Source organism: Anastrepha ludens, chromosome X, assembly GCF_028408465.1.
Source record: "Anastrepha ludens isolate Willacy chromosome X, idAnaLude1.1, whole genome shotgun sequence".
Classification (NCBI taxonomy): Eukaryota; Metazoa; Arthropoda; class Insecta; order Diptera; family Tephritidae; genus Anastrepha; species Anastrepha ludens.
This window is the reverse complement of record NC_071503.1, coordinates 10,574,470-10,599,252: the sequence shown is the minus strand read 5'-3', so window position 1 is coordinate 10,599,252 and position 24,783 is coordinate 10,574,470. Positions and strand designations below refer to the sequence as shown.

At 42.3% G+C, this 24,783-nt stretch overlaps 1 protein-coding gene across 1 annotated transcript; it reads left to right on the top strand.

Moving 5' to 3' along the window:
- Window positions 1-4,624: 4,624 nt before the first annotated feature.
- Window positions 4,625-23,296, top strand: LOC128869741 (uncharacterized). The gene is made up of 2 exons (XM_054112342.1): window positions 4,625-4,860; window positions 22,510-23,296. Exons 1-2 carry the CDS (start codon window positions 4,625-4,627, stop codon window positions 23,294-23,296), a joined length of 1,023 nt encoding a protein of 340 aa, XP_053968317.1.
- Window positions 23,297-24,783: the final 1,487 nt, after the last annotated feature.

Sequence of the window (24,783 nt, the reverse complement as noted above, 5' to 3'; positions counted from 1 at the left end):
TACCACTGGCTCCATTACAAAGACTTTCTTCCCAATACTTGAAAATACTCAACTATACGACAACTCTTTGGGATATCATTCGAATTGACACAGCTCTTTACTGGCCATGGTTTCAATAAGGCATACTTAAAGCGATTCAAAATCATTGACGAAGACTGGTGCCCGTGTGACCAACTCACTGTGCAGAGTATGCACAATCTTTAGCACGACTGTCCACGCTTTCACAGTGCGCGGCAGAGACATGAAACATTCTGTGCGCAATATGATATTCCAGCATTTAATATTAAACTAATTTCAAAGTATCCTAGTTTGATAACATCACTTAATGATTTTCTCAAAAAAATTATTGATAATTTAAAAAACTTCAATACTTCAAACATTCCTACCTCATGACTTAATCATAATAGTAATATAGTAGAATAACTAATTAACTGCTTGTATCAAATCGCAGGCATTTTATGTCAGTTGGTTTTGTTAAACTATAAAATATGTAATCGAAAATATTTGTAATCTATCTGAATGTCATACTGCACATATGTATGAAAATATGTGCACTAAAATACATACGCATTAAGCTCATAGAGATCAAGGAAAAAAAAACCTAACCTATATATAATTGGCCCTTACACAATTTTTGGGTGTTTGGCCGAGCTCCTCCTCCATTTTGTGGTGTACGTCTCTTTGCTGTTACACAAATGGAGTGACCTACACATTTAAGCCGACTCCGAACGGCAGATATTTTTTCATGACGGGCTGTTGCCGAGGGGCAACCGCTATTAGAAACCACTTTTTCTTTATTTTTGGTAATCCGAATTCCGAATGGTAGTCACGCACCAACCCATTCGGCTACGGTGGCTGCTTGATTTTGTGTTTTAACGAGTACCAGCCAGTACATACCTGTAAAGGTGCAAATTCGTTAATGTTATTTAACTCTAGATTTACCAGCAATTTGAGTAGACCTATTTCTACTAAAACCAGTCAAAACTACTGATTCTGTCTTCCAGTCTTTATTCACTCTAAAAAATGACAAAAAAAGTTTCAGCATATTAATAACACAGTCCTGCGAGGGTGAGTTTCTAGAATGGCTGTACTTGTTTCTTGTAGTTTTTTATGCGCTGAAAACGAATCTGACCTTCAAAATGCTCCATCACGTCAGGATTTTTGGTAAATGAAGCCTAAAAGGTCAAAAAATGGCCATTTTAGCCATTTTTGATAATTTTTTTTGGGATAGAAAATTTTTTTTTTCAATTTTCGACGAAAAGGTTGCATAGTACAACTCTTTAGCTTTAAAACCCATTTTTTTAAATTATTGTACGATTTTTTAAAAAAAAGTTATGACATTTTGAAATTAACAGTTTCAGTTACGCCAATAGTTGGGTATAACGCCTATTGGCGTAACTGAAACTGTTACAATAATTTCAAAATGTCATAACTTTTTTTGAAAAATCGTACAATAATTTAAAAAAATGGGTTTTAAAGCTAAAGAGTTGTACTATGCAACCTTTTCGTCGAAAATTGAAAAAAAAAATTTTCTATCCCAAAAAAAATTATCAAAAATGGTTAAAATGGCCATTTTTTGACCTTTTAGGCTTCATTTACCAAAAATCCTGACGTGATGGAGCATTTTGAAGGTCAGATTCGTTTTCAGCGCATAAAAAACTACAAGAAACAAGTACAGCCATTCTAGAAACTGAAAAAAGTTAAATTTCGCAGGCCTGTGTAATGGGTTTTTCAGTAAGAGCGCTTCAACTTTTGAACTTTTTTGAATAAAACACAAACGGTTTTTTTTTTTTAACTAATTTTTTTTTTATTATCGAGTTTGAACATATACATTTAAGTATGAAATTCGATTTCTTTTGCATGACCACCGCGTGCACGTTTTACGAAGTCCAATCGTTGAACCCAATTTTCGACCACTATTTTGCATAAATCGGCCGAAATTCCAGCAATTTCGCGTTCAATATTGGCTCTGAGCTCACAAATCGTCGCCGGCTTGTTACTGTAGACCAATGACTTCACATAACCAAAAAACGTGACGGCTTGTTAAATGGACCGTAAAATGTCCGTAATGCTCTTAAAGTAGCAGCAACAGAACGATTATTTTCATAAAAAATTTGCACGATTTGCAATCGTTGCTCAAGTGTGTAGCGTTCCATGATGAAATGTATACTAATGAAGTTTACAAATGACAAGCGAAAAATAAAAAAATATTGCGTCGTTCGCTCTCCCTATCGCACCTACTGAATAACCCTATAGTAATAGATATCGGATTTACAGACATTGTCAAACAAAACACTTATTATTTTCAGTTTGTCGGTCACAATTTCTACATAGGCAGATCCTGCTTTGTATACTCTTTCCGCATACACTTTTTTGCATATATTGCGAATATTTGTTGACTTATTGCTATTACAATATTCTATTTAACACCATTTGCTTATAGAAACTATGCCACTTGAAGTTGGTACGCCAGCTTGCCTGTGGTTTTTGCCGTGAAGTCTGAAATTCGGAAGGAAGTTCTTCTGCTAATATAAACAGAAAGTCTGTCCGTAAGATATTTCTCCTGTCGTGTTTTTGTACAATATTCAGCTATTTATTCCCGCTAAATATAAAATATTGAAAGCACTTAAAGTGGACAACTTCTGGAATCTGATTTCACCGTATATTTTCGTGCCATTTGATTAGTGACATTGACAACAAATTTAGTTTTATTATAAAACGATAAATTTTCAGGAAATTTCTTAGCCGCGGTAAGCTTACATCCGTCGGATTGGTATAACGTTGAGAAACGTACCACAGTCTTTTCGGCAGTGCTCTCTTGTTTGCGCGTATTCTTACAAGCAATGAAGTACGAGATTTGTTAAAAAACGCAAGCGAATTTTCAAATTTCGTGGGCTACATGCATTCGACTTTCGATTAATATTATTTTTTATGTTGGCCCGAAAATATGTTCACGGTTTTAGCAGTGTTTTGCGGGTTCGGCGATTTTCTACCGATACACTGTTTTGAGCGATCTAAAAAATTTTCGAATGAGTGTTTGGTGTCAATAACCGGAATGCCCTTCAGGATGTCGGTACAAGCCTTTTGGATGACCTCTACGGACGCAAAACATTCTCCGTTCATGGCCAAATGAAATTTTCCGAATAGTTAGAAGTCACAAGGAGCCCTATCAGGCGAACGGTTAAAATGCGATTTCTAGTCACACTATCAGTCACAGGAGTGGGTGGATGAGATGGTGCATTACCGTGCAATAAGCGCCAGCTTCCTGCTTCGGTATTCAGGGCAAATTCGCGAATTCGAACGCGATGCAACAATCGCTCCAAAACGCCAAGATAGAAAATTGCATTGATGGTTTGGCCCGTTGGCCCGACCTCCTTGTGGACAATTCCCTTGGAATCGCAAAAAAAAAATGAGCATGGACTTAATTTGGCACGATTCATGTTGGAAACCCTACGTTTCATCACCAATTACAATGTTGTAAATTCTCGTCTTGAGAGAAATCTTGAGAATCTTTAATGAGGTCTTTCGAATGTTGAATTCTGAGCAATTTTTGGTCCTCAGTTAACTTGTTCGGAATGAAACGTGCACAGACTTTTCGTAAGCCCAAATGATCAGTTAAAATGAGATAAATCGATGTTTTGGCGATATTCAACTCCGATTCCATGAATTTGAACGATGGTTTCGGCTCATTTTTGATATATTTACGAACAATTACAATGGAGTTTTCGGTGATTTCGGATTTCGCTGCCATTCGGCGGCTGATATCGGGGTTAACTTAGCACTTAAGCCTCATCTCCACGGCAAGGAGACTAACATGATGAGGTTTTCATCCGCGGAATGGCAGAATTAGGAATTCAATCCCCATGAGGAGATCACTGCACCGACGATAGTCCCCCCCATTGTTCCTAACGCTGGCATCCCATCATATCCTTCCCCAACTTCCCTGTAATCCAGGGTCTTATCGTTACCGTGCGGCTGTATTTTAACGTCGCTTTCCTGAAACCGGGTCACCTCAGGAGGTAGAATGACCTTGTCATGGTAGAGGGACTGCCATGATCGACGTTTGCCGTTCAAATGGATTCTGCGCAATAGATCAAGTGAGGCGACATCGGCTGAAACTAAAAGAACTAAAGTGTCCGCCACTCAAACAACTAACACCCCGAAAAAATCGTTTGCGGAAGTAGCGAAAGAAAGCCACATAAGGGCGGTGATTCCATGTTCCCATGACGGTGCGATCACGCAAGCAAACTGGGATCGGTGGACCTATATACTCTAGCAATAAAGCGCATAGGGGAGCCTTGACTGAGGCCCGCCTCGATGTGGTCCTCCGAGAAGATATCTCCAATCGGCCAAGATTTAGAGCCTGTATACCAAACTTCCACACCGACCCAGATGAAGTGTTGGAATTGCTCAAACTAGGCAACCATGAGCTATCTCCCAGCGATTGGAAAGTAGCAAAAATTGGTGAAGTGGTGAGAAGAGAAGGCTTGCGGTGATCATCTTGAATGAGGAATCACTGGATCCACACCCCAGCCCGAAATGGAAGATTAACTACGGCTTCCAATCACTGACACTCCATGTCTACAGACAGGATGTAGCCAGTAAAAGTAACTCCGCAGAAAACATGACCTCACCTGCGGAGGAGACCATGGCATCCCATTCCGGCATGCTAGGCGAACTCTTCCGAAGGGTTACCCTAGAGGAATCGGGGGAATATTCCGGGCTCTCGGATGCTTTGGACGATGAAGAGTATATTCCCACTTTTTTCGACGAAGAGAACGCTCACCAAACCGTGGTTGGCTGTCATCCAACAACGTATACCAGCGATGGCGGGGGTTGTACAGATCAACCTCCACCACAGTAAGGCTTCAGCCTCCGTCTCGCCCAAAGAGAAGAGGAAATCGCGCTCATCTAAGAACCGAGGGTCGTAAAAGATGAGGTCTGCGGGTTGAGTAATAAAGAGTTCAAACTGGTCTATGTCACCGACAAAGGTAAAGCCATGTCGTGTATACAGTGAAAAAACACATTAATGTGTTCTTATTGATACAATTATCGATGCGGATAACGCAATAATATCAGTGGAGTCCTGCGATTATGATAATATGATATGATTTGCCTTGTCCTACATAGCACATGACGAGGTGCAACCACCTCCATCACCACTCCTAAGAGGTGCAGCCAAGGAAGCCGCGAGACGTGGTATCCCATTTATACTGGGTGAAGATGCAAATGCTCACCATCATGTCGGGGGTAGTTCAGACACCAACGAATGCGGTGAGTACATCTTTGAAATCATCAGGTGTAACAATCTTCATATTAGCAATATAGCGCAGATTTGGGGGAAACATCCATTAAGAAATTTCCGATCAGGGGTACACTTAAGGGTGGGGTAATTTCTCCACTTCTGTTGAACCTGACCGTCAATAATAGCCTTCAGAATTTGGAAAATATGGGTGGTAGGATAAATTCATATGCCGATGATACTGTAAAAGCAACCTCTGGCAAACACCTTCCAACACTGTGTGATCTTGAACAAAGAGCTCTCAACAGACTATCACTATGGTGTAAAAGTCGAGGAGTAGAAGTTAATCCGGAAATAACGGAACTAAATATCTAAGCTAAATATCTAGGACTTGTACTGGATAGGAAGCTAAATTGGGGGCTCACAGTCGCACATAGAATACGCAAAGCTAGGATGGAGTTATACTCCTGCGGAAGGCTCATTGGGAAATTATGGGATTTGAAACCCAGAATGATACAATGGTTGTACACAGCAGTAATTAGACCAATTCTCTACTACGGTATTGCAATATGGTGGAATGCCCTGGAGAAGGGCGTGAATATTAAAAGAGTTGACAGAGTCTAAAGACTTGCATCTGTTCTTATAACCGGTGCAATGTCAATCTCTTAACGAGATGGCTGAGTCATTTCACCTAATGATAACATGGGTTCCTGCCCATTGCGTGATTGAGGGGAACTGCAGAGCCGATGAACTAGCGAAAATCGGTACCAAATTGACTGATGAGTACATAGACTAACATATAGGTATACCCTTGCAAACATGTACACTAAGTATCCGCGAGGAAATTGTAAGAGTAGCAAATTGAAGGTGGCGTAATGAAGCCACTTGTAAAATCGCCCGACAGCTGTGACCTACTCTCAATGCTAAATGTACGGAGCTTCTACTAAGAAGAGATAAGCACAGTCTTAGCACACTGATTTCAGTTATTACGGGGCACTGCCTAAACGGTAGGCACGCTCAGAGAATGGGTGTGCAAACATATGACTTCTTCAGAAGTTGTCTAGACGAGGAAGAGACGATCCTGCACCTTCTGTGTCACTGTCTTGCTCTACCCAGACGTAGACACGCCATTTTGGGCGGACATTTCTTTAATGAATTAAAAGAGCTCGGCTCTGTCGAAATTAAGGATCTTACGAAATTTTTGAAAAGTACACATTGTTTTCAGGAAGGATAAGGGCTAGTTCCCCTCGCGGCATCACAATAGACCAAGAGCCTGTTGTCCTACAGTGGACAACCGCTTCAACGTAACCAAACTTATCAAAAAGATGCCGCCATCAAAGACAGTTTTATGAAACCAGTCTTGTTTATTTTGGACTTTACCTTGTGGATTGACCTCTCTGTATAATTTGTAATTTTGATATACTGGCGGGACCCCAAGTTTCTAGTCCGTAGGTCTATGTCGACCTAACTATTGATTTATATATAATTTTTTTATTAAATAGGCTTAGGGTTGATTGTTTTCCTAGTAGCCAAGAGAGTTCTCCGAATTTGTTTTTTATCTCATTTCTCTTCTTCAGTATGTGTTGTTTCCATGTGAGTTTTGAGACCATATGGTTGTAACTGATAGAGTACCTTACAGTGTTTTTGTTCCTTCTTCATTGTTGTTAGCTGAAATTAAGACTGTGTCGTCTGCAAATGTTGCTATCATGGAGTAGTTGGCGTTGGTATATCTGCTGTGTACACTAGGTACCGTATGGAGTCTAATACGCTCCCTAGGGATCGGACGGCTAAGCTGGGCTCTAAGCTCCCGTGGGTATCGGCAGGTTGCGGATAGCCGGAGGGTCTGTGGTAGCAGGTTAGTTGCGAATAAGTTTTCACATATAAGTAACCCCCGACAAAGAGCGGCAGAGACGGAGGGCGCGGTTTAAAAGCCAGCTGTTCCGATGAGGTTTCTGTGTCAAAGGCGACTCGGCACCGTCTTTCACAAATAAGTATCCCCTTCGCCATGTAACGCCATGGTGAACATAAAAAAAAAAAACAAAAAAAAATCCAGGGGCGTCTGACTCATAATGGGCGGCTACCTGGTCAGCGACTGTTCTTCATGTTAGGAGCGACTGGTGATAATATGACAGTACGGCCTGCGGGCCATGAGGATTGATTCCAGTAAGATCCTGATTATGGCATACTGTATCGGAAGCAGATTGTGATCGGGCTGGAGCAGTAAACCTCTGTAACCTGAGTAGGCAGAGTGAAATCTAACTGAAATGACTTACAGAAGGGTTTATTATTTCTCCGCCCTATTAAAACCTTGCATGCAGGTTGGGTTGAGATTACTCCCCATTAGTTCCGGCTTGAAGTCTGGCTCTGAACACTGGTCCCCGTAAGGACCAGTGTCAACCCTAGTATGGCCTCCCTGTTCCATAGATAACCATAGGACTTACGGAAACTACATATACGTGCAGAGATAGCGGCTGTGAGTTTGGGCCCATAAAGCATGGACAAAATTGAAAATAAAAAAACAAAACGCAATGAAGAAAACAACAACAATGAAGGAGGAGCTGCAGTCTTTAGGAGCAGTTCTGTTATCAGTAGAACTCTACCGCAACCAGCAGCCGCTACAAGTAACACACCCGCGACAAACAAAGCAGTCGAAAGTAATTCAGCTTCCTTGGCAGCGAGCCAACGACGAACCAACAGAGTGGCAGCGCACACAAGCTCCTTCCTTGAGTGGATCTCAGGTACCCCCACACGCCAAGCAACATCGACAGCTGAACTCCCCGCGAGTGATGGACAGCCACCACAAAAACCTGACATCGCCATCGGAGCCAAAAGCTTGTTCTTTACAAAAAAAAAGCTTATTCTGACACACACCGCAATGTCCACAATGACATAAGGAAAATGGTTAATAAAATTTGCACACACGGCACCTCCATGCAGTTGAAAGAGGAAAAGATGCCTAAAGTGATTCGCAGCCCTTTGCAGATGCGCAAAACAGCAAGAGTGGCTGAAAAAAGAATTCTTTCGTCAGAGAAAAGGCTGAGATCTAAAACCAGTCCAGAATCGATAGCACACGAAGGAGCAACATCGCCTGATCCCAAGAAAATAAGGTCAAAATCGCCTCAGAAACCGAGGGTCTGCGACCGCATAAAAATGGCAGATGGTTCAAAGGAGAAAGAAGCCAACAAAGGCTAAAAACCCCCACGGGTCGCTCCGACCTAGATCTGACGCGACTACACTCTACAAAAAAGTGGAAGGTACAACTTACGCGTACATGGTACGCGCAGTGAAATCAGCGTAGAATTGAAAGACCTCAGTGAGAGGGCAAAACAATGCGGACAACACAAAAAGGTGAGCTTCTAATAGAGTTAAAAAAGGGAAGAAGGAGACTCTACTCATTACCAGAAAGCCTTCGAAAAGGCGCTGGAAGGCATTGCAGTGGTTAAACTGAAAACCCACACTGTAACGTTACAATGCAAAGGTCTCATATCCGACTAAAACACAACTCAGGAGCTACTCCAAGCAATCACAGAGCAGGCGCAAGTAAGAAAGCCGGATAAAACCGCCATCAAAAGTGTCCGCACTTCATTTGGAGGCACTCAGTCTGTCTACATTGCGCACCAGGCTGAAGATGCTAAGAAGGTACTAGCGCTTGGATCTCTCAAGGTGGGTTGGGTACGGTCTCAAGTAACCGAGGTTATATCATCAAAAAGGTGTTTCAAATGTTGGGAGTTTGACCATGTTGCGACAACATGCAACGGACCAGATCGCACAAAGCTTTGCAGGCGATGCGGCAAGGATGGGCACCAAGCAGCAACTTGTACAAACGCTAAAAAAGGGGCAGCACATGACCTTGTAAATCGAACGGTTGTAGAAAACAAAGAGGATGTTGCTCTCCTCTCGGAAATTTTCGTAGACATCAACTCGCACAATTGGATGACCGATTCGACAAGCTAGCAGCAATCTGGGTGTTGGGCAGTAAGACACTCTAGAATAGGATATCTGTTGCAAATGCTGGATTCACATGGGCGAAGCTAGATGGTTTATACTATGTGAGCTTCTATGCACCAGCAAGAATGAGCTTAGAAAATTTTGAAAACATGATGACAGTAGTGGAATTTGAACCAAGAGGAAAGCGGTCGATTGTCATAGCAGGAGACTTCAATGCATGGTCGAGGACATGGGGTAGTCAGTACACACCTCCGAGAGGGCGATTATTAGAAGAAACTATGGCAGCAATGGACCTTGTTCTGCGCAACACCCCAGGAGTGAACACATTCGACTGCGCCAGTGGGCAATCAATAATCGACCTCGCTTTTACAAATTTCACCACAGCAAACCGCGCAAAATGGATGGTAGATGAAAATTTGTACAGTCACATCGATCTTTTGGCTATAGTAATTGAGATAAACAGCGCTATACAACTGCCAGAAGAACGAAGGACGCGACAAAAATGGAATAAACTTGCCTACAACGCCGAGAGCTTATAATTGATTTGGAGAAATGTCACTGTCTCCCGCACTGCGCCAGAAGATATGGTGGAACAGATTTCCGAACACTTGAAAGAGGCGTGTGATGCAGCCATGCTAAGATCCAGATTCAACAACAAAAGAAAACCCGTCTATTGGTAGACAAAGGAGATAGCCAGTGTACGTAAACCCTGTAATAAAGCGCGAAGAAAAGCGCAAAAGACATCGTCCAACATGGGCAGTGCTGCACGCCGAATACCGTGAACTCAAGTTTGAGCTAAAAACAGCTATTAAACATAGCAAAACAGAGCAAACAAACCTACAGAACGGTAATGCAAAAAGTGCAAGGACCGCGAGCGCCGCAACTTAATTGCCACATCCTGCTCAGCCAAGTGGTAATGGAGCTCTTTCCCCAACAGGAGGAAACTAATGACCGTCACAAAATGGTGACTGACATCGACTACATTCCACCAGTTACAACAGAAGAAGTCTTAAGCACGTTAAGGCGAATGAAGTATGCCTTAATGAAGGGACCTTCCCGCGCAGATGGAAATTGCAACGACTAGTGCTGTTATTCAAAGCAGGCAAGCAACCAAATCAGTCCTCGGCATACAGACCCCTGTGTATGCTCGACACCGTGGGTAAAGTGCTTGAGCGCATTATTTGTGACCGGTTACAAAGCTATCTGGAATGCCCAACCGGCCTATCTGACAAAGAATTTGGCTTCAAGCGGCCTAGATCGACTGTGGACGCTATTAGAACGGTGGACATATATAGCGTTCAGTTCGGCGAGGTGGTCAAACATTTTGCTGTCTCTAAGATATCTCCAAGTCCGTGGATATATAATACGCATAATACGAAGCTTCTTAATGGAAAGAATCTTGCAGTATGATTCGGACGACGGTCTAAAGACATATAGTCACTGGTGACGCCCCTCGGGGATCAGTCCCTAGACCCTCACTGTGGAATGCCATGTACGACGGAGTACTTAGGTTAAAACTGCCGGATAAAGCAACACTGAAATACTGTCGCAAGAGGCAATAAAGTATTTAGGCGTAATGATTGATGCACGGCTCTGCTTTAAGCAACATTTAGCAACTGTGGGTTCCAAAGCAGCGGCAGTCAACGGTGCTCTTACAAGAAATCTTCCAAACATAGGCGGACTGCAACGAACCAAAAGGCACCTCCTGGGAAGTGTGGTGAATTCAGTCATCATATATGCTGCTCCTATATGGGCAGGAGCTAAGCTATAGAATGTTAAACCAGTTGCTCAAGTGCGCCGGCGAAATGCACTAAGAGTCGCCTGCGCATACAGAACCATATCAGACGACGCGGTTTGTGTCATCGCTGGAAAGCTCCCAATAGATATACCTGTGCAGGGAATGGGACAACTTTATGACAGACAAGGAGTAAAGCCGACAACTGAAGCGAAAGCTGCAGAACGTCTGCATTCGTTAAAAAAATGGCAAAGCAGGTGGGACTCGTCTGTTAACGGACGTTGGACCTTTAGACTTATCCCCAAAATTAGCCAATCGGTGACCAGAAGGCACGGTGACGTAGATTACTATTTAACCCACGTATTGAGCAGCCACGGATGTTTCTTGGAGTACCTCTATCGTTTTCACATGGAGGACACTTCGTTCTGTCCAAGCTGCAACAATGCAATAGAAAACACGGAGCACGTGTTATTCTACTGCGATCGTTTCAACGAAGAACGCCGAACGCTTGAGTTAGTCTTGGGCGCACAGCTGAGCCCAGACAGCTTAATCAATAACATGTGTGCATCACATGACTGTTGGAACGCAGGTAAAAGTTTTGCAAAAAGAATAGTGCAAAAGAAACCTCGATAGCGTATAACATACATACGCCCATGTCAGAGGAACCTGAGAGCATGCCACACATACTACTGGTTTGACAGCACTGAGACATTATGCATAGATGCAGACGTTGGTGAATAGTATTGAATAGTTTAATGGACACCGTTCTGGGCCTTCCCGAACTAATCCAAGGTAGTTCCGGGAAGGGAGTCTCCCCAGAAGAGGAGGAGGGATTGACGCAGTTAACGACGGTCGCTGTAAGTGCGAAGGCATTTTAAACCCTCCTCGACCACCACAAAAAAAAAATAAAAATAGAAAAAAAACCTTCCTTCAGGTACTCCAGCTGTTTATGAAGAAGTGTCTACCAGTTATGTAGCTTTTAAGGATATTAAATGTGTTAAGTGGTAAAATATTTTTTAGCTTATATAGAAGTCCTTTGTGCCATACTCTGTCAAATGCTTTCGCTATGCCAAAATACATGGCAATGCAATATTTTTTCTTATCAGTAATTTTGTTTACTCCTCTGTGAATCTGCTGCATAATTAAATGTTGTTTTCGGTAACCGAACTATAGCATCCTTTTGTTTTAGAATCGGGTCAATTCTGTCAAGTAGTATTTTCTCGAACAATTTGAAGAAGATGGACAACAAGCTAATTTGTTTGTACGAGCTTGCAACAGTGGCCTTCCTGTTTGGCTTCCGAATTGCTAAACTTGTGCAGCTTTCCATACTTTTGAAAAGTATTGGAGCCTAATTATTCCGTTGAAGAGGTCTCATATGTAGTTTGTTGTAATATCGGATCGTTCCTTTAGTATTTTCATATCCCGGTGACTCTTTGTCTTTAAGGTTCTTCTTGTAAATATTGTTTTAAAGTGGTCAGCTAGTGTTTCAACCTTCTCTTTGCTTGTTCTTGCCCATGTGTTGGAATTTATTTTTATTGGAGGCTTGTGTACTATATAGTTGTTTTATACTGAGTTTTTTAGTTGCTTTCCATAGGGGATAGTTGGTAGCTGTTGTTGTTTCGAGGCTGCTAAGGTACTTCTTCAGTTGATGTCATTATGTTCTTGGAGAATCTTTTTGAGTTCATTTGATGATTTGTTTAGTTTGGTTTTATACGCTGAGTGTTTGGAGCGTTGCCAGTCTTTTCTAAGTTGGCGTTTTTGTTTGATTTTATCTAGAATAAAAGCAGGGACTTTCTTTGTTGTTAAAGGGTCTAACATTGGTGTCGATTGTGTTACTGCTTTTATTATGCTGTCGTTTAATAAAGGGTTTTCCAAAAAGAGGTGTTTTTTTGATATTCAAGGAAAAATGCTATTTTTTAATATAAATGATCGGATGTTTATTTCATTATAAAGAGGAAGGTATGCCGTTAATAGTGGAAAATAACATTAGGCAAATGACCACCACGACCACGCTTACAGGACAATATCCTTTCATGAAATTTTCATAACCTTAGTGGAAAGTGGCTGCCCTATGTCCTCGATAGCCTCACGAATTACATCTTTAGGTCTTGAATCGACCCTGGGTTGTTGACGTAGACCTTCTCTTTCACGTGGCCCCAAAGAAAAAAGCCTCAAGGTGTTCAATCACAAGATCTCGGTGGACAATTGTGATCACCTCTTCGAGAGATAAAAGGGTCCGGAAACTTTTCCCGTAAAGGATCAATGGTTTCGTTGCTTGTGTGGCACGTAGCGCCGTCTTGTTGAAAATAAACGTCCAGATCAATACCATCCGACTCCGGCCTTAAAAAATGGTTAATCATCTCTCAATAGCGCAATCCATTCACTAATAACATCTGTTATTGGAAAAACCATTTCAGTAGTGGATTTAAAAGACACTAAAGTTTCCACGTTTTCATTTATGACATCACGAAATATATTCCAGTTCGCCTTATGGTTATATAGCGAGGTGATGATTTTTTCAACAGGTATATCCTGGAGTGTTATTACATTTGGTGGTATGACGATAAGTCAAAGCGTGATTTTATTGCACTGCACTTCATGAGTCAGGTTTTTCATAATTCAGAAGTCCTTTAAGTCAGCAAATGTTTTAGTGTCAGGTGGCCAATACGTCGGCTCTCCTAGGCTTAATATACTGTTGTTATTTGCCTTAATGGCGTCATATAGGTGTCTCCCTTTAGTGGTGGTTATCTTAGATCCCTATATTACGTGCTTAGCATTGTAGTCACCTCCTACTAGGTACCGGTTTGCAATTGATTTAAGATAATCTAGGTATTGATCTTTTGTGTTATTATAGTTGGGTGGACAATAGACTATATGATATGATATATTTATTGGGCCAGTCAAAGTGTTGACGCAGGCTGTAATCGCCTTTATATGTTCTGCTTAATAACCATCCATTTCGACGCATTTTATTGTTCTTTTTATTATGAGTCCTGTGTTTCCATGAGCTTTGTCAGCTTTGTCAGGGTGATTTGTATAATAAATAGCGAAGTTTGGTATGTTTATATGGGTCTTCTCAGTGGCATGGGCTTCGGAAATGATATCAATTGCATTGTCAGTTAAAAATATTTTCCCTTCTATTAGGTGGCGGTATATATATATATATATGTACTAGCAACCCGCCCGGCTTTGCACGGGTATAAAATATACACCCTATGTCACTCACTGAAAAAATGATTAAAATCGATCCAGTAGTTTTGGCTTATACATTACTGCCCGTGGCCCGCACGCGTTAAATTTCGAGTAAAACAATTCCCCTTTCTTTATAGCATGATGATTTCCTGCTATCTTTGGAATATCTAAATTCACACCCTACACTTTTACATATTTACTTTTTGCATTTTTACATATGTATGTATTTATTTTATTTTTACAACAATTAATATATTACTGAATGTCTTTATATACAACGTTCATAGCTTTCTTGTCATTAGACAATACAAACATGTTTTCTCTAGAGGTTACTCTTGAAAGAGCGACATACAGTTGGCCATGTGAAAAACAGTCAACGTTCAAATCTAAGCCTGCAACGTTGAATGTTTGACCCTGAGATTTATCAATGGTCATTGCAAAAGGTGTCTTTACCGGAAATTGTAAGCGTTTAAATTGGAATGGTAGATCCGATGGTATCAGAGGGATTCGGGGAATCGATACATCTTCTCCGGTACCACATCCTGTGAGTATTGTGCACTCTATTATGAAAGTTTTCAGTGATTTTACCAGCAAACGCGTGCCATTGAAAAGTTTAGGTGGATTTAGGTTTCTTTAAAAAATAACAGGACAACCTATTTTCAGCTCCATTTTGTGAGGAGGGAGTCCAGACGGATTCAAAGAATTTATAATATAAATTCTGTAGGAAAATGAACGGTTTCTTCCAAATCGAGAACAGTATCGACCGAGTAGTATATTTTCGTCGGCGCATCAGTCTTTGAAATAATCAAGTTATTTACTTTATCTACTTGTTCGTTAGTTGGTGACAGAATAGATATTGTCTTATAACTTATGTTATCAATGGCAGGATAGACATTATTGACCAACTCTTGGATGTTGTCTATCAAAACACAAAGGTTTTCTAGGTTAATCCTTCCCTCACTTTGTGTTAATTCTCCATTGCCAACTTTTAGCAGCATCTCTGGAAATAGCCTGTTCTCACGTGAAGATGACGAAACCCTCATATTAGTTTTAAGCTTTAATTTATTGACATGCGACCAAAGGTGGGATCTTTTTAGCGAAGCATTTATTTCGTCAGCACGTGTTCCTCGAGTCACAACTGGTAGGATTTGACGGAAATCTCCAGAGAACAGAATTGTACATCCACCCACAGGTGAATTTTTGTTGCCCGAATCGCGCATTGTCCTATCCAGTGCTTCCACAGACGTCTTGTTTGACATGGTAGCTTCGTCCCAGGCTATTAATGAGCAGTCACACATCAGTTTTCCTGTATTGCTCTGTTTAGAAACACTACAGACGCTGTTATCATCATCGGTGGCGATTTTCAACGGGAGCTTGATTGTAGAGTGTGCGGTTCGGCCTCCTTCCAAAAGAGTAGCGGCAATGCCGGATGACGCAACAGCTAACGCAATTTTTCCGGTAGATCGCAATTACTAATTACTGATGTAATATCTTGAAAAATATTATTTTCAATTATATGCTGTAAAGAGCCATATACATAGATTTGTTGAAATCGCTTCGAAAATAAGCTATTAGTTGTCGTAAAAAGTAAATGACAAAAAATGTTATTGTATGGAATCGATAGCAAACTTAACGCGCTCCGAATCAATAAAAACTATTAAAAAACTGTATTTTAATTATGTGCGATTTACTAATATAGAACGTGAAAATAGCGGTTTATTTCGCTGTAAAATTGTATGTATGGTGAGATTATCGCTTAACGCCTGTTGCTTCATTCGGTTGACAGCGAACAAACACACAAACAGCTTTTTTTGGAAGAAGAGCTGCTTTTGTTTAAACAATTTTGGTTAAATAACAAATAAATCATTTTTTTTTTTTTTGATGCAGAACGAAAGTAAATATTTCAAAGTTAAACTTCAAGAAAGTTTCATTTTAATTGGTTGATTCGTTTATGATTTATGGCCGTGAAAACAAAAAAATTATGTTTTTTTGCCACATTTTGACCGATTGCCACGCCCCCTTTATATATTTCTTCACATTATATTGATATAAACCTTCCTCTTCAATCAGTCTATCTTTAAAAAAAAAAACCGCATCAAAACCCGTTGCGTAGTTTTAAAGATTTAAGCATTCAAGGGGACATAGGGACAGAATAAGCGATTTTGTTTTATAATATGTAGTGATACATATATATATATATGTATACATAATTGGCGCGTTCACCCTTTTTGGGTGTTTGACCAAGCTCCTCCTCCTATTTGTGGTGTGCGTCTTGATGTTGTTCCACAAATGGGTCCCTCCATTCAGTTTCAAGCAGACTCCGAACGGCAAATATTTTTATGAGGAGCTTTCTCATGGCAAAAATACACTCCGAGGTTTGCCATTGCCTGTCGAGGGGCGACCGCAACGTTCTCTCTGTGAATTCCGAATGGTAGTCACGCACTAACCCATTCGGCTAATTAGATGGCGGTATAGTCCGTTAACATTCCAGATGGCGATTATTCATTTAATGTTTATAAGTTTTGTTAATATACAAGCAAGGTTATGTTATTCATCATGTTGGTTATTTAAGCGACTAGTTGTTTCATCATTTGTTTTAACTCTTTTAAGGGGTTATACGCAGTTATGACTTTCAAAAAAATCGATTTTTTGTATTGCATTTTTGTAATGTACATATGTATATTCAAAAGTATACGCACGAAATTTAAAGTAGATCTAAGCAATACTTTCGGAGTTATACCTAAATATGTAGAGATGCCTCGGCACGTTTTAAGGTAGGTATTGAAACTTTAAACGTGTTTTTTTCAAAACGGCATTTTTCAAGTCGGTGTACACGATATCTCGAAAACGGCTTGTTTGATCGGTCAACCGTTTTAACTCAATCTTTAAAGATACATTTTCTAGTAATTAATTGTTCCTTTTGTAAATCTGATACTTATTTTCCATTTTATAATCAATTTACGGCCAAATTTTTATGTAAAAATCGAAATCATTTCTTTTAAAAGCTGCCATTTTGTGAAAATTCACTATTTTGATTAGCCGAACGATTAATTACTAGATAATCTAATATATTAACAAAATTTGTTTGGTTTTTTGATTTCAGATAATCCAATCCTGAGTTACGATGTACACCGTAAATCGTCTTTTTTTAAAGGAGGTTCCAGAAATCGCCTGCAGCGCGCTCTATAATCACCATTTTCATAAATAAAAAATTTTGTTACGTTCTTGAAGGATGCTTTTATAACCGCCAAAAATTTTCAAATTAAAATATTCTGAAGTTTCTTCAGGATAAATCCTTGACAACCCGTCTTTTATTTGCTTCATAACTGCGTATAACCCCTTAAGTCGTATTGTTGTTGTGTCGGGTAGGTCGTAGGTGACTCTGTGTACGATATTTCTGGGGTTATTAGTTTATTTACACCAGGGTTGTGATGCTGGTCTGCGGATGGCGTTTGCGTGGTTGGTAGATCTTTTTTACGGAGGGAGGGGAATTTTTGTAGACCATGTAGCCTTTCTAATTTCTTCGCATAGGGCACATTTAATTTGATTTTTGTTGGAGGAGTGATGAATTTTGCAGTTAAGTGTATTATGTTTATCAGCACATTTTCCATATACTGGATCTTCTGTGCAATAGTTCTGCATGTGGCCATATTTTTGGCAGTTTGTGCATTGAGGGATTGTCCCCTATAGGTGAGGTAGCTCAAACGTGACTGTGCAGTGTAGAAGGCTTACTATTTTGTAAATTTCTTTCTTATTGTCTTGCTGTTATAGCTCTAAAGTGCTCGTTAGGCTTTAGCTCTAAAAGTGTAGTATTTTGTTTCTTTATCTTTTAATAGTTTTAAAATGTTTGTGTAGTGAATGTTTTCTTGCGGTTGGATTTTAGCTTCATTTGTTGGAAGTGCCTTGAGCTCATATTTTGTATCAGTTAGTGATTTAAGAGCTGTTGTTAATGCATGTACATTTTGCACATATGTAGATGAGTGGTTTAAGTTTGCATTGTTCTGTTCGGATTTGTGGTTTTGTTTTCGGTTCTCTCCCTCTGTCAGTATGTAGATCACTCTCTTCAGCTTCTTGGGCCAGCGCCAGCAACTCAAAACGGTTGTTTGAATTTGGTTTGTCCAGCCAGTACTCTTTGGGTGTTTTTGTACAGTATTTTGAGTTTTGTTAATGTTTTTTATTACTGTTAATCCGTTAATTTGAGTTGTTTAGGGACTGACTGTCACGGTGCCGTTTTAAGTTTTCTTGCTTATTTGGTTCATTGCAGGTAATGATGTTGATATTTTGTACTTGCGAAAATGTCGATATTGTGGAAGTTTTTGAAATTGCTGCCGAAGAGCAAATCAGATGCAACAGGGAACATATTAGTTGCTGATGTCGTTGTGAGCGGCGGATGGCTTGGTACTGTTGATGGCTGAAGCTGAACCGAAGGTGGTGGAAGTGGCGTTGATGGTAACGGGCACTGTGCACTCAAGGGGAGGGAGAGAGTAGTTATATCTCTATCAGATGCCGAAGAGAAAGATATGAGTTCTTTTAATGTGGTTTGGAGTGTGTGAATATGTGAAATAAGCATGATTCACTTTTGTTTTTGCTTCAGGCTCTCGCCTTAGAGTTTGAACGTTTTTCACGCTCATTTTATTATTTGCTTTAAATAGTTTTTTCGCTTTTTTTTAAGGAGGTCGTTAGCTAAGCTTCTTCTTCTTCTTAACTGGCGATATAACCGCTTACGCGATTTTGGCCGAGTTTAACAAAGCGCGTCAGTCGTTTCTTTCTCGTGCTAACCGGCGAAAGTTGGACACACCAAGTGAAGCCAAGTCCTTCTCCACCTGATCTTTCCAACGCAGAGGAGCCCTTCCTCTTTCTCTGCTACCACCAGCTGGTACCGCATCGAATACTTTCAGAGCTTTCAGAGCCGATCGTTTGAATCCATTCGGACAACATCACCCAGCGTAGCCGCTGGATCTTTCTTCGCTGCGCTATGTCTATGTCGTCGTAAAGCTCATACAGATCATCGTTCCATCGCCTGCGATATTCGCCGCTGCCAACGTGCAAAGGTTCAAAAATCTTGCACAGAATCTTTCTCTCAAACACTCCAAGTGTCGCTTCATTGTATGTTGTCATCGTCCAAGCTTCCGCGCCATACGTTAGCACGGGCATGATGAGAGCCTTGTAGAGTGCTAGTTTTGTTCGTCGAGAGAGGACTTTACTGCTCAGTTGCCTACTTAGTCCAAAGAAACACTTGTTGGCAAGAGAGATTCTGCGTTGGATTTCAAGGCTGACATTGTTATCGGTGTTAATGCTGGTTCCTAAATACACGAAGTCTTTTACAACCTCAAAATTATAACTGTCTACAGTGACGTGGGTGCCGATACGCGAGTGCGCCGAATGCTTGTTTGAAGACAAGAGGTGCTTCGTTTTGTCCTCGTTCACCACCAGACCCATTCGCTTTGCCTCTTTATCCAGTTTGGAGAAGGCAGAACTAACAGCGCGTTGTTAAGGCCGATAATGTCAATATCATCGACATACGCCAACAATTGCACGCTCTTATAAAATATTGTGCCTGAGCGATTCAATTCTGCGGCTCGTACGGTGCTCTTCAACATCAGGTTAAAGAAGTCACACGACAGTGAGTCACCTTGTCTGAAACCTCGTTTGGTATCAAACGGCTCAGAGACGCTGCTGGTGTTGAGCAACGTCATCTTACATAGCCGTATTAGTTTTGCGGGGATACCAAATTCAGACATAGCGGCATACAGGGAACTCCTTTCCGTACTGTCGAATGCAGCTTTGAAGTCGACGAAAAGATGGTGTGTGTCGATTCTCCTTTCATGGGTCTTTTCCAAGATTTGGCGTATTGTGAATATTTGGTCGATGGTAGACTTTCCAGGTCTGAAGCCACACTGATAAGGTCCAATCAGTTGGTTGACGGTGGGCTTCAGCCTTTCACACAATACGCTCGCTAGAACCTTATAGGCGATATTGAGAAGACTCATCCCGCGGTAATTGGCACAAATTGCAGGATCCCCCTTCTTATGGATTGGGCAGAGCACACTTAAATTCCAACCGGCAGACATGCTTTCATCCGACCATATTTTGCATAGGAGATGATGCATGCACCTTACCAGTCACCAGATCGGCGTATTTGCTCTTACAGGAAAACGCCCCGGTCTTAAAACCTTCTGTAAGCCGCCGAACTTTCTGGTAAAATTTCCGGGCGTTGTTCCTATTGGCCACATCCTTTCTTCTGTCGGATAATACGTCTTTATTCCTTTTTCAGCTCTCTGTAGCGATCCCACATGGCTCGCGTTTCTTCTTCGGCGGCGGTACGTAGAGAACGAGAAATGTTGCTCCATTGTTCGTGCATGACGGTTTGTTGGGCAGTACTCTCTGAGAGCAGGAGCCAGAGACGGGTGGCGAATCTTCTGACCGTCTGTTGTGATTGCAGCTTTTCGATGTCGAACATTCCTTGTAGATAGATGCACGTTTTTTGCTGCACAGAGGCGTGTGCGCAGTTTGGCTGCAACAAGGTAGTGATACGAGTCGATGTTGGGTCCTCGGATCGTACGTACATCTCATACACTAGAAGCGTATCTTCCATCTATCACAACATGATCGATCTGGTTTCGTGTTTTTCGATCAGGAGACAGCCAGGTGGCTTGGTGAATCTTCTTATGCTGGAATCTGGTGCTGCAGACTACCATGTTTCGGGCCCCCGCGAAGTCGATCAGCCTCTGTCCGTTACCGGATCTTTCGTTGTGCAGGCTGAATTTTCCGACAGTGGGACCAAAAATTTCCCACCCTGGCGTTGGCGACAAGCACGATTTTTATGTCGTGGCGGGGGCAGCACTCATAGGATCGTTCCAAACGCTCATAGAAGGAATATTTGGTCGCATCGTCCTTCTCTTCCGTCGGGGCGTGGGCGCAAATTAGCGAGATGTTAAAAAAAACGGGCTTTGATGCGGATTGTTGCGAGACGCTCGTCCACCGGAGTGAACGACAGTACTTGGCGACGAAGTCTCTCTCCCACAACAAATCCAACACCGAATTTGCGCTCCTTTACATGTCAGCTGTAGTAAACGTCACAAGGTACTACTCTTTTCTTGACGTTAGCTAAGCTAATTATACAAAATATGGAGTTCGCTACTCATCAATAGTACTGCATCATTCGGTGTATCTTTGGGATTGTCGGGGGAGGGAAGTGAACTCTACACAAATCCAAGGTGGAACAGCAAATGCTAATGGATGAGTGGCTAGGCTAGGGTGTATCTAGTCGCTAGTATGCGAACTTGGAGCGGTCAGGCACGGCTCCATTTAAATAAGTGCCTTACTGCACTACCGAGGCACTGGCGCAACGGACCAACCTTTCTCCTTTACTCGTGGGAATAAATAAACAATTAATACTGAAAACAAAAATTAAAATGGTGAGATCAGCCATAATAGCTCACCAGAAGAGGCCTTAATATCGCAAGCAACGATCGATGAGCAGTCTTCAAAATGGCGCGAGCCACAAGGCTGCTACTCAAAACCCTAAAGACAGGGCCTCAGAGGCAGATCCGCCACGGGTACACAGCTTAGATGAGGCCTCATCAGCTGAAACGCCTAAACAGCAACCCATTGCCCCAGAAACAGCCGGAAAACCTAAGAAATTGAATGGAGAAGGTAAAAAGAGGTTTCATTGCCTCCCTAAAAATAGGCCCTATGCCCAAGAATAAGACAGATGTCGTCGAGTCAGGTCCAAAACGGCAGAGGTCATCGGAACAGACAGCTCCAGCGGCTTCCAGTCACACATGTAAAACAAATTTCTGCCTCCTACAAGGATGTGGCAACAGGAGTCAAAATGGCAGTGCTATCAAGGGACTATTCCAATAGGCCCCTAACACCTGAGCATATGGATTACATCCAGAATCTCATTCTTGCAAAAAGACTGACGGAGAAATACCAGACCATAAAACCGGCATTTTTCGTGTCGCGACACCCTAAGGGTGCTTCACTGTGGATTGCAGTGGGCACTTTCTGCAGGGGCAGAATAATCGCATCTACATCGACAAATGACGTACACTAAAAGGAGTCGAAACAGTCTCAAATATAACAATGGTTCTAGCAGAGACCAGAAATCACCAATTCTGTCAAGTGACCCTCAAGGTTAAGACTGCACCCGTCAATGCAGATACATAAGCGAACCAAATGGAAGCTGTGGAAGAGGACGAAGGTACTTCATCCAACCATGGAAAAAAATTCTGTGAGGAACTAAACGATGAGATTTGTGTAATAATTAAAGGCAACCACGAAAGGACCATAAAGGACTTAATGCAAGACGAATTAAATATAAGCTGGGAATGGTGTATTAAAGAAGGATTATCAATAAACCTTTCCAAATTACCTCGCGCTACCTAAGGGCGAAATTCATTCTGGCAAAGATTGCCAAGAATGAACAAGCCGGTAAAGCGCACGAGCGGGACGCTGAGGACCGGGTGAAGTACGAGGCCGCGATCAGAGAGTACGAGGCCGCGTCTGCAGCAAAATTAATCCAGCCACAACAACATCCACAACAACAGCCCAAACCGGCACGGAGCTCGGCTAAGCGTAACCGCTCACAGGATGTGAGTGAACGTGTGGCCAAAAGGAGCAAACACTCCTCAACCCAGGGGGCTGGGGGCCCTTCAACTAGTGCGGCAGGCGCGGCCTCGAGGGCGGCTTATAGTGAGGTGGCCAGAGACCATCTCCAAGTTGCCCTCGTGGACGCAAAAACCAAAAGTGGAAGAGCGGTGTTACCCCTTTGGGATGCCATTGAGGGACGGCTATCGGGGATGGTCGTCAGACACCTCATGGACAAAAAAGGGCCAGCACCTCTCTTCGACTCGGGTGAAATCTTTCGGGGCTGTAGGGTGATAAAATGTGCCAATCAGTACTCGAGGGAATTTCTGGAGAAGAGCCTTGCTACGGTTAGCAACGCCTGGGAGGGGCTTTCGCTAAAGCTCATCCCTGCCTCAGAAATTCCCAGGCGACCACGAGCCAGAATCTGGCTGCCGAAAATGGAGCTGGACAGTTCGGAAATTGTGCCGTGTCTCAAGCTTCAGAACCCTGAGGTTCCTATGGATGACTGGTCTGTCATCAAAGTAGAAGAACCTCAGCAGCATAGCTCAGCCATATTACTGCTGATTAACAACGAGTCGTGGTGGTAGCATATGCCGATGACTTGGTCCTGATGGTCTCAGGTCCCTTCCCATCAGTAATGGCTGAAATTTTGGAAGGTGCATTGGCTACACTCAGCAGGTGGGCCGCCAGTAGCGGTCTCAGAGTCAACTCTGACAAAACGGAGTTGATGCTATTCACCAGAAAATACAAGCCTCCGCCGTTTAAGCTTCCTAGACTTAATAACCAGTGTCTTACACTTTCATCGGAAGTCAAGTATCTTGGTGTAATACTTGACCCCAAGCTCCACTGGAAGCTGCACATAGAAAATCGAGTTAAGAAGGCTAATATAGCCTTCTATGCCTGTAAATCTATGTTCGGCGAGAAATGGGGCCTCAAGCCACGTGTCGTACTCTGGATGTACAACTTAGTGGTCCTGCCAATTTTGACATACGGTTGCCTAGTTTGGTGGTTAGCTCTTCAGAAGGGCTACAACTTCACTAAATTAGAGAGAGTGCAGAGAACTGCATGTGTGGGCATCACTGGTGCCTGCAGAACATGTCCCACCGCTGCGCTCAACGTTATACTCCACTTAATTCCTGTGGATCTGCAGGTTAAATCCATTGCTGCTCAGAGTGCTATCAGACTGAGGGAGTTTGGCCTCTGGAGACAACTCCCTGTTGGGCATAGCAGCATCTTGAAGCAGATCTCCCCTTCCTTCTCAGATATTCGCACCGACCTCTCCATCCGCAAACTGTGCTTTGAGGGTTGTGCTAGGGCTATCTTTCCGAGCAGGCAAGATTGGAAAGAGGGGAGAGTTGTTGCGGATATAGAGGCCTCTGTTTTCACTGACGGATCCAAAATGGCGTCTGGAGTGGGAGCGGGGGTCTACTCCAAATCAGCCAACATCTCGGTCTCCTATAAATTGCCGGAGACAAGCAGCGTCTTTCAAGCAGAGGTCTTCGCGATCCTGCAGGCATGCAAAATGCTTCGGGATCGCTGTTGGGAGGGAGACATAACTTCTTTCTAAGAAAAGCGCAAGACAGATGGAGGTCTGTCTCATCGTGTGCCATTTCAAAAGCACTATGGCCTCAATACGACATAAACAGAACGCTTTAGGTGATGGGAACCCCCCGCCATTCAATTTCCAAACTCATCGCGGTGATCACTGGCCACTGGGTGATCGGCACTCACGCGGAGAAGCTTGGAATTCCGTACAACCCCCATTGCAGAAGCTGTGGGGATCCTACAGAGAAAGAGACTGTGGTACACTTTCTCTGCAGATGTCCGGCTTTGGCGGCTAGGCGCTTGAGATTCCTCAGCGTTCCCTTTGGGGATGACTTGACGAAATTCTCCAGCCTAGATCCCTTTTCTCTCCTCCGCTACATCAACAGCACTGGATGGCTGTAGACGGTCTTATCTCCTCCATTAATCCTTTCACAGGTAGTGGTCCACTCTATGGTATCAAAACGGCACGTAAGTGCTACTTGTAGCGTACCTGGGGTACTCTTGTCATCTTACCTACCTACCTACCTAC

Coding starts and splice junctions, on each gene's coding strand:
- LOC128869741 (XM_054112342.1), top strand. CDS start 4,625: ATGACCTCACCTGCGGAGGAGACCATGGCATCCCATTCCGGCATGCTA. Junction 4,861..22,509: donor ACAGATCAACCTCCACCACA/GTAAGGCTTCAG, acceptor GCGCTACCTAAG/GGCGAAATTCATTCTGGCAA.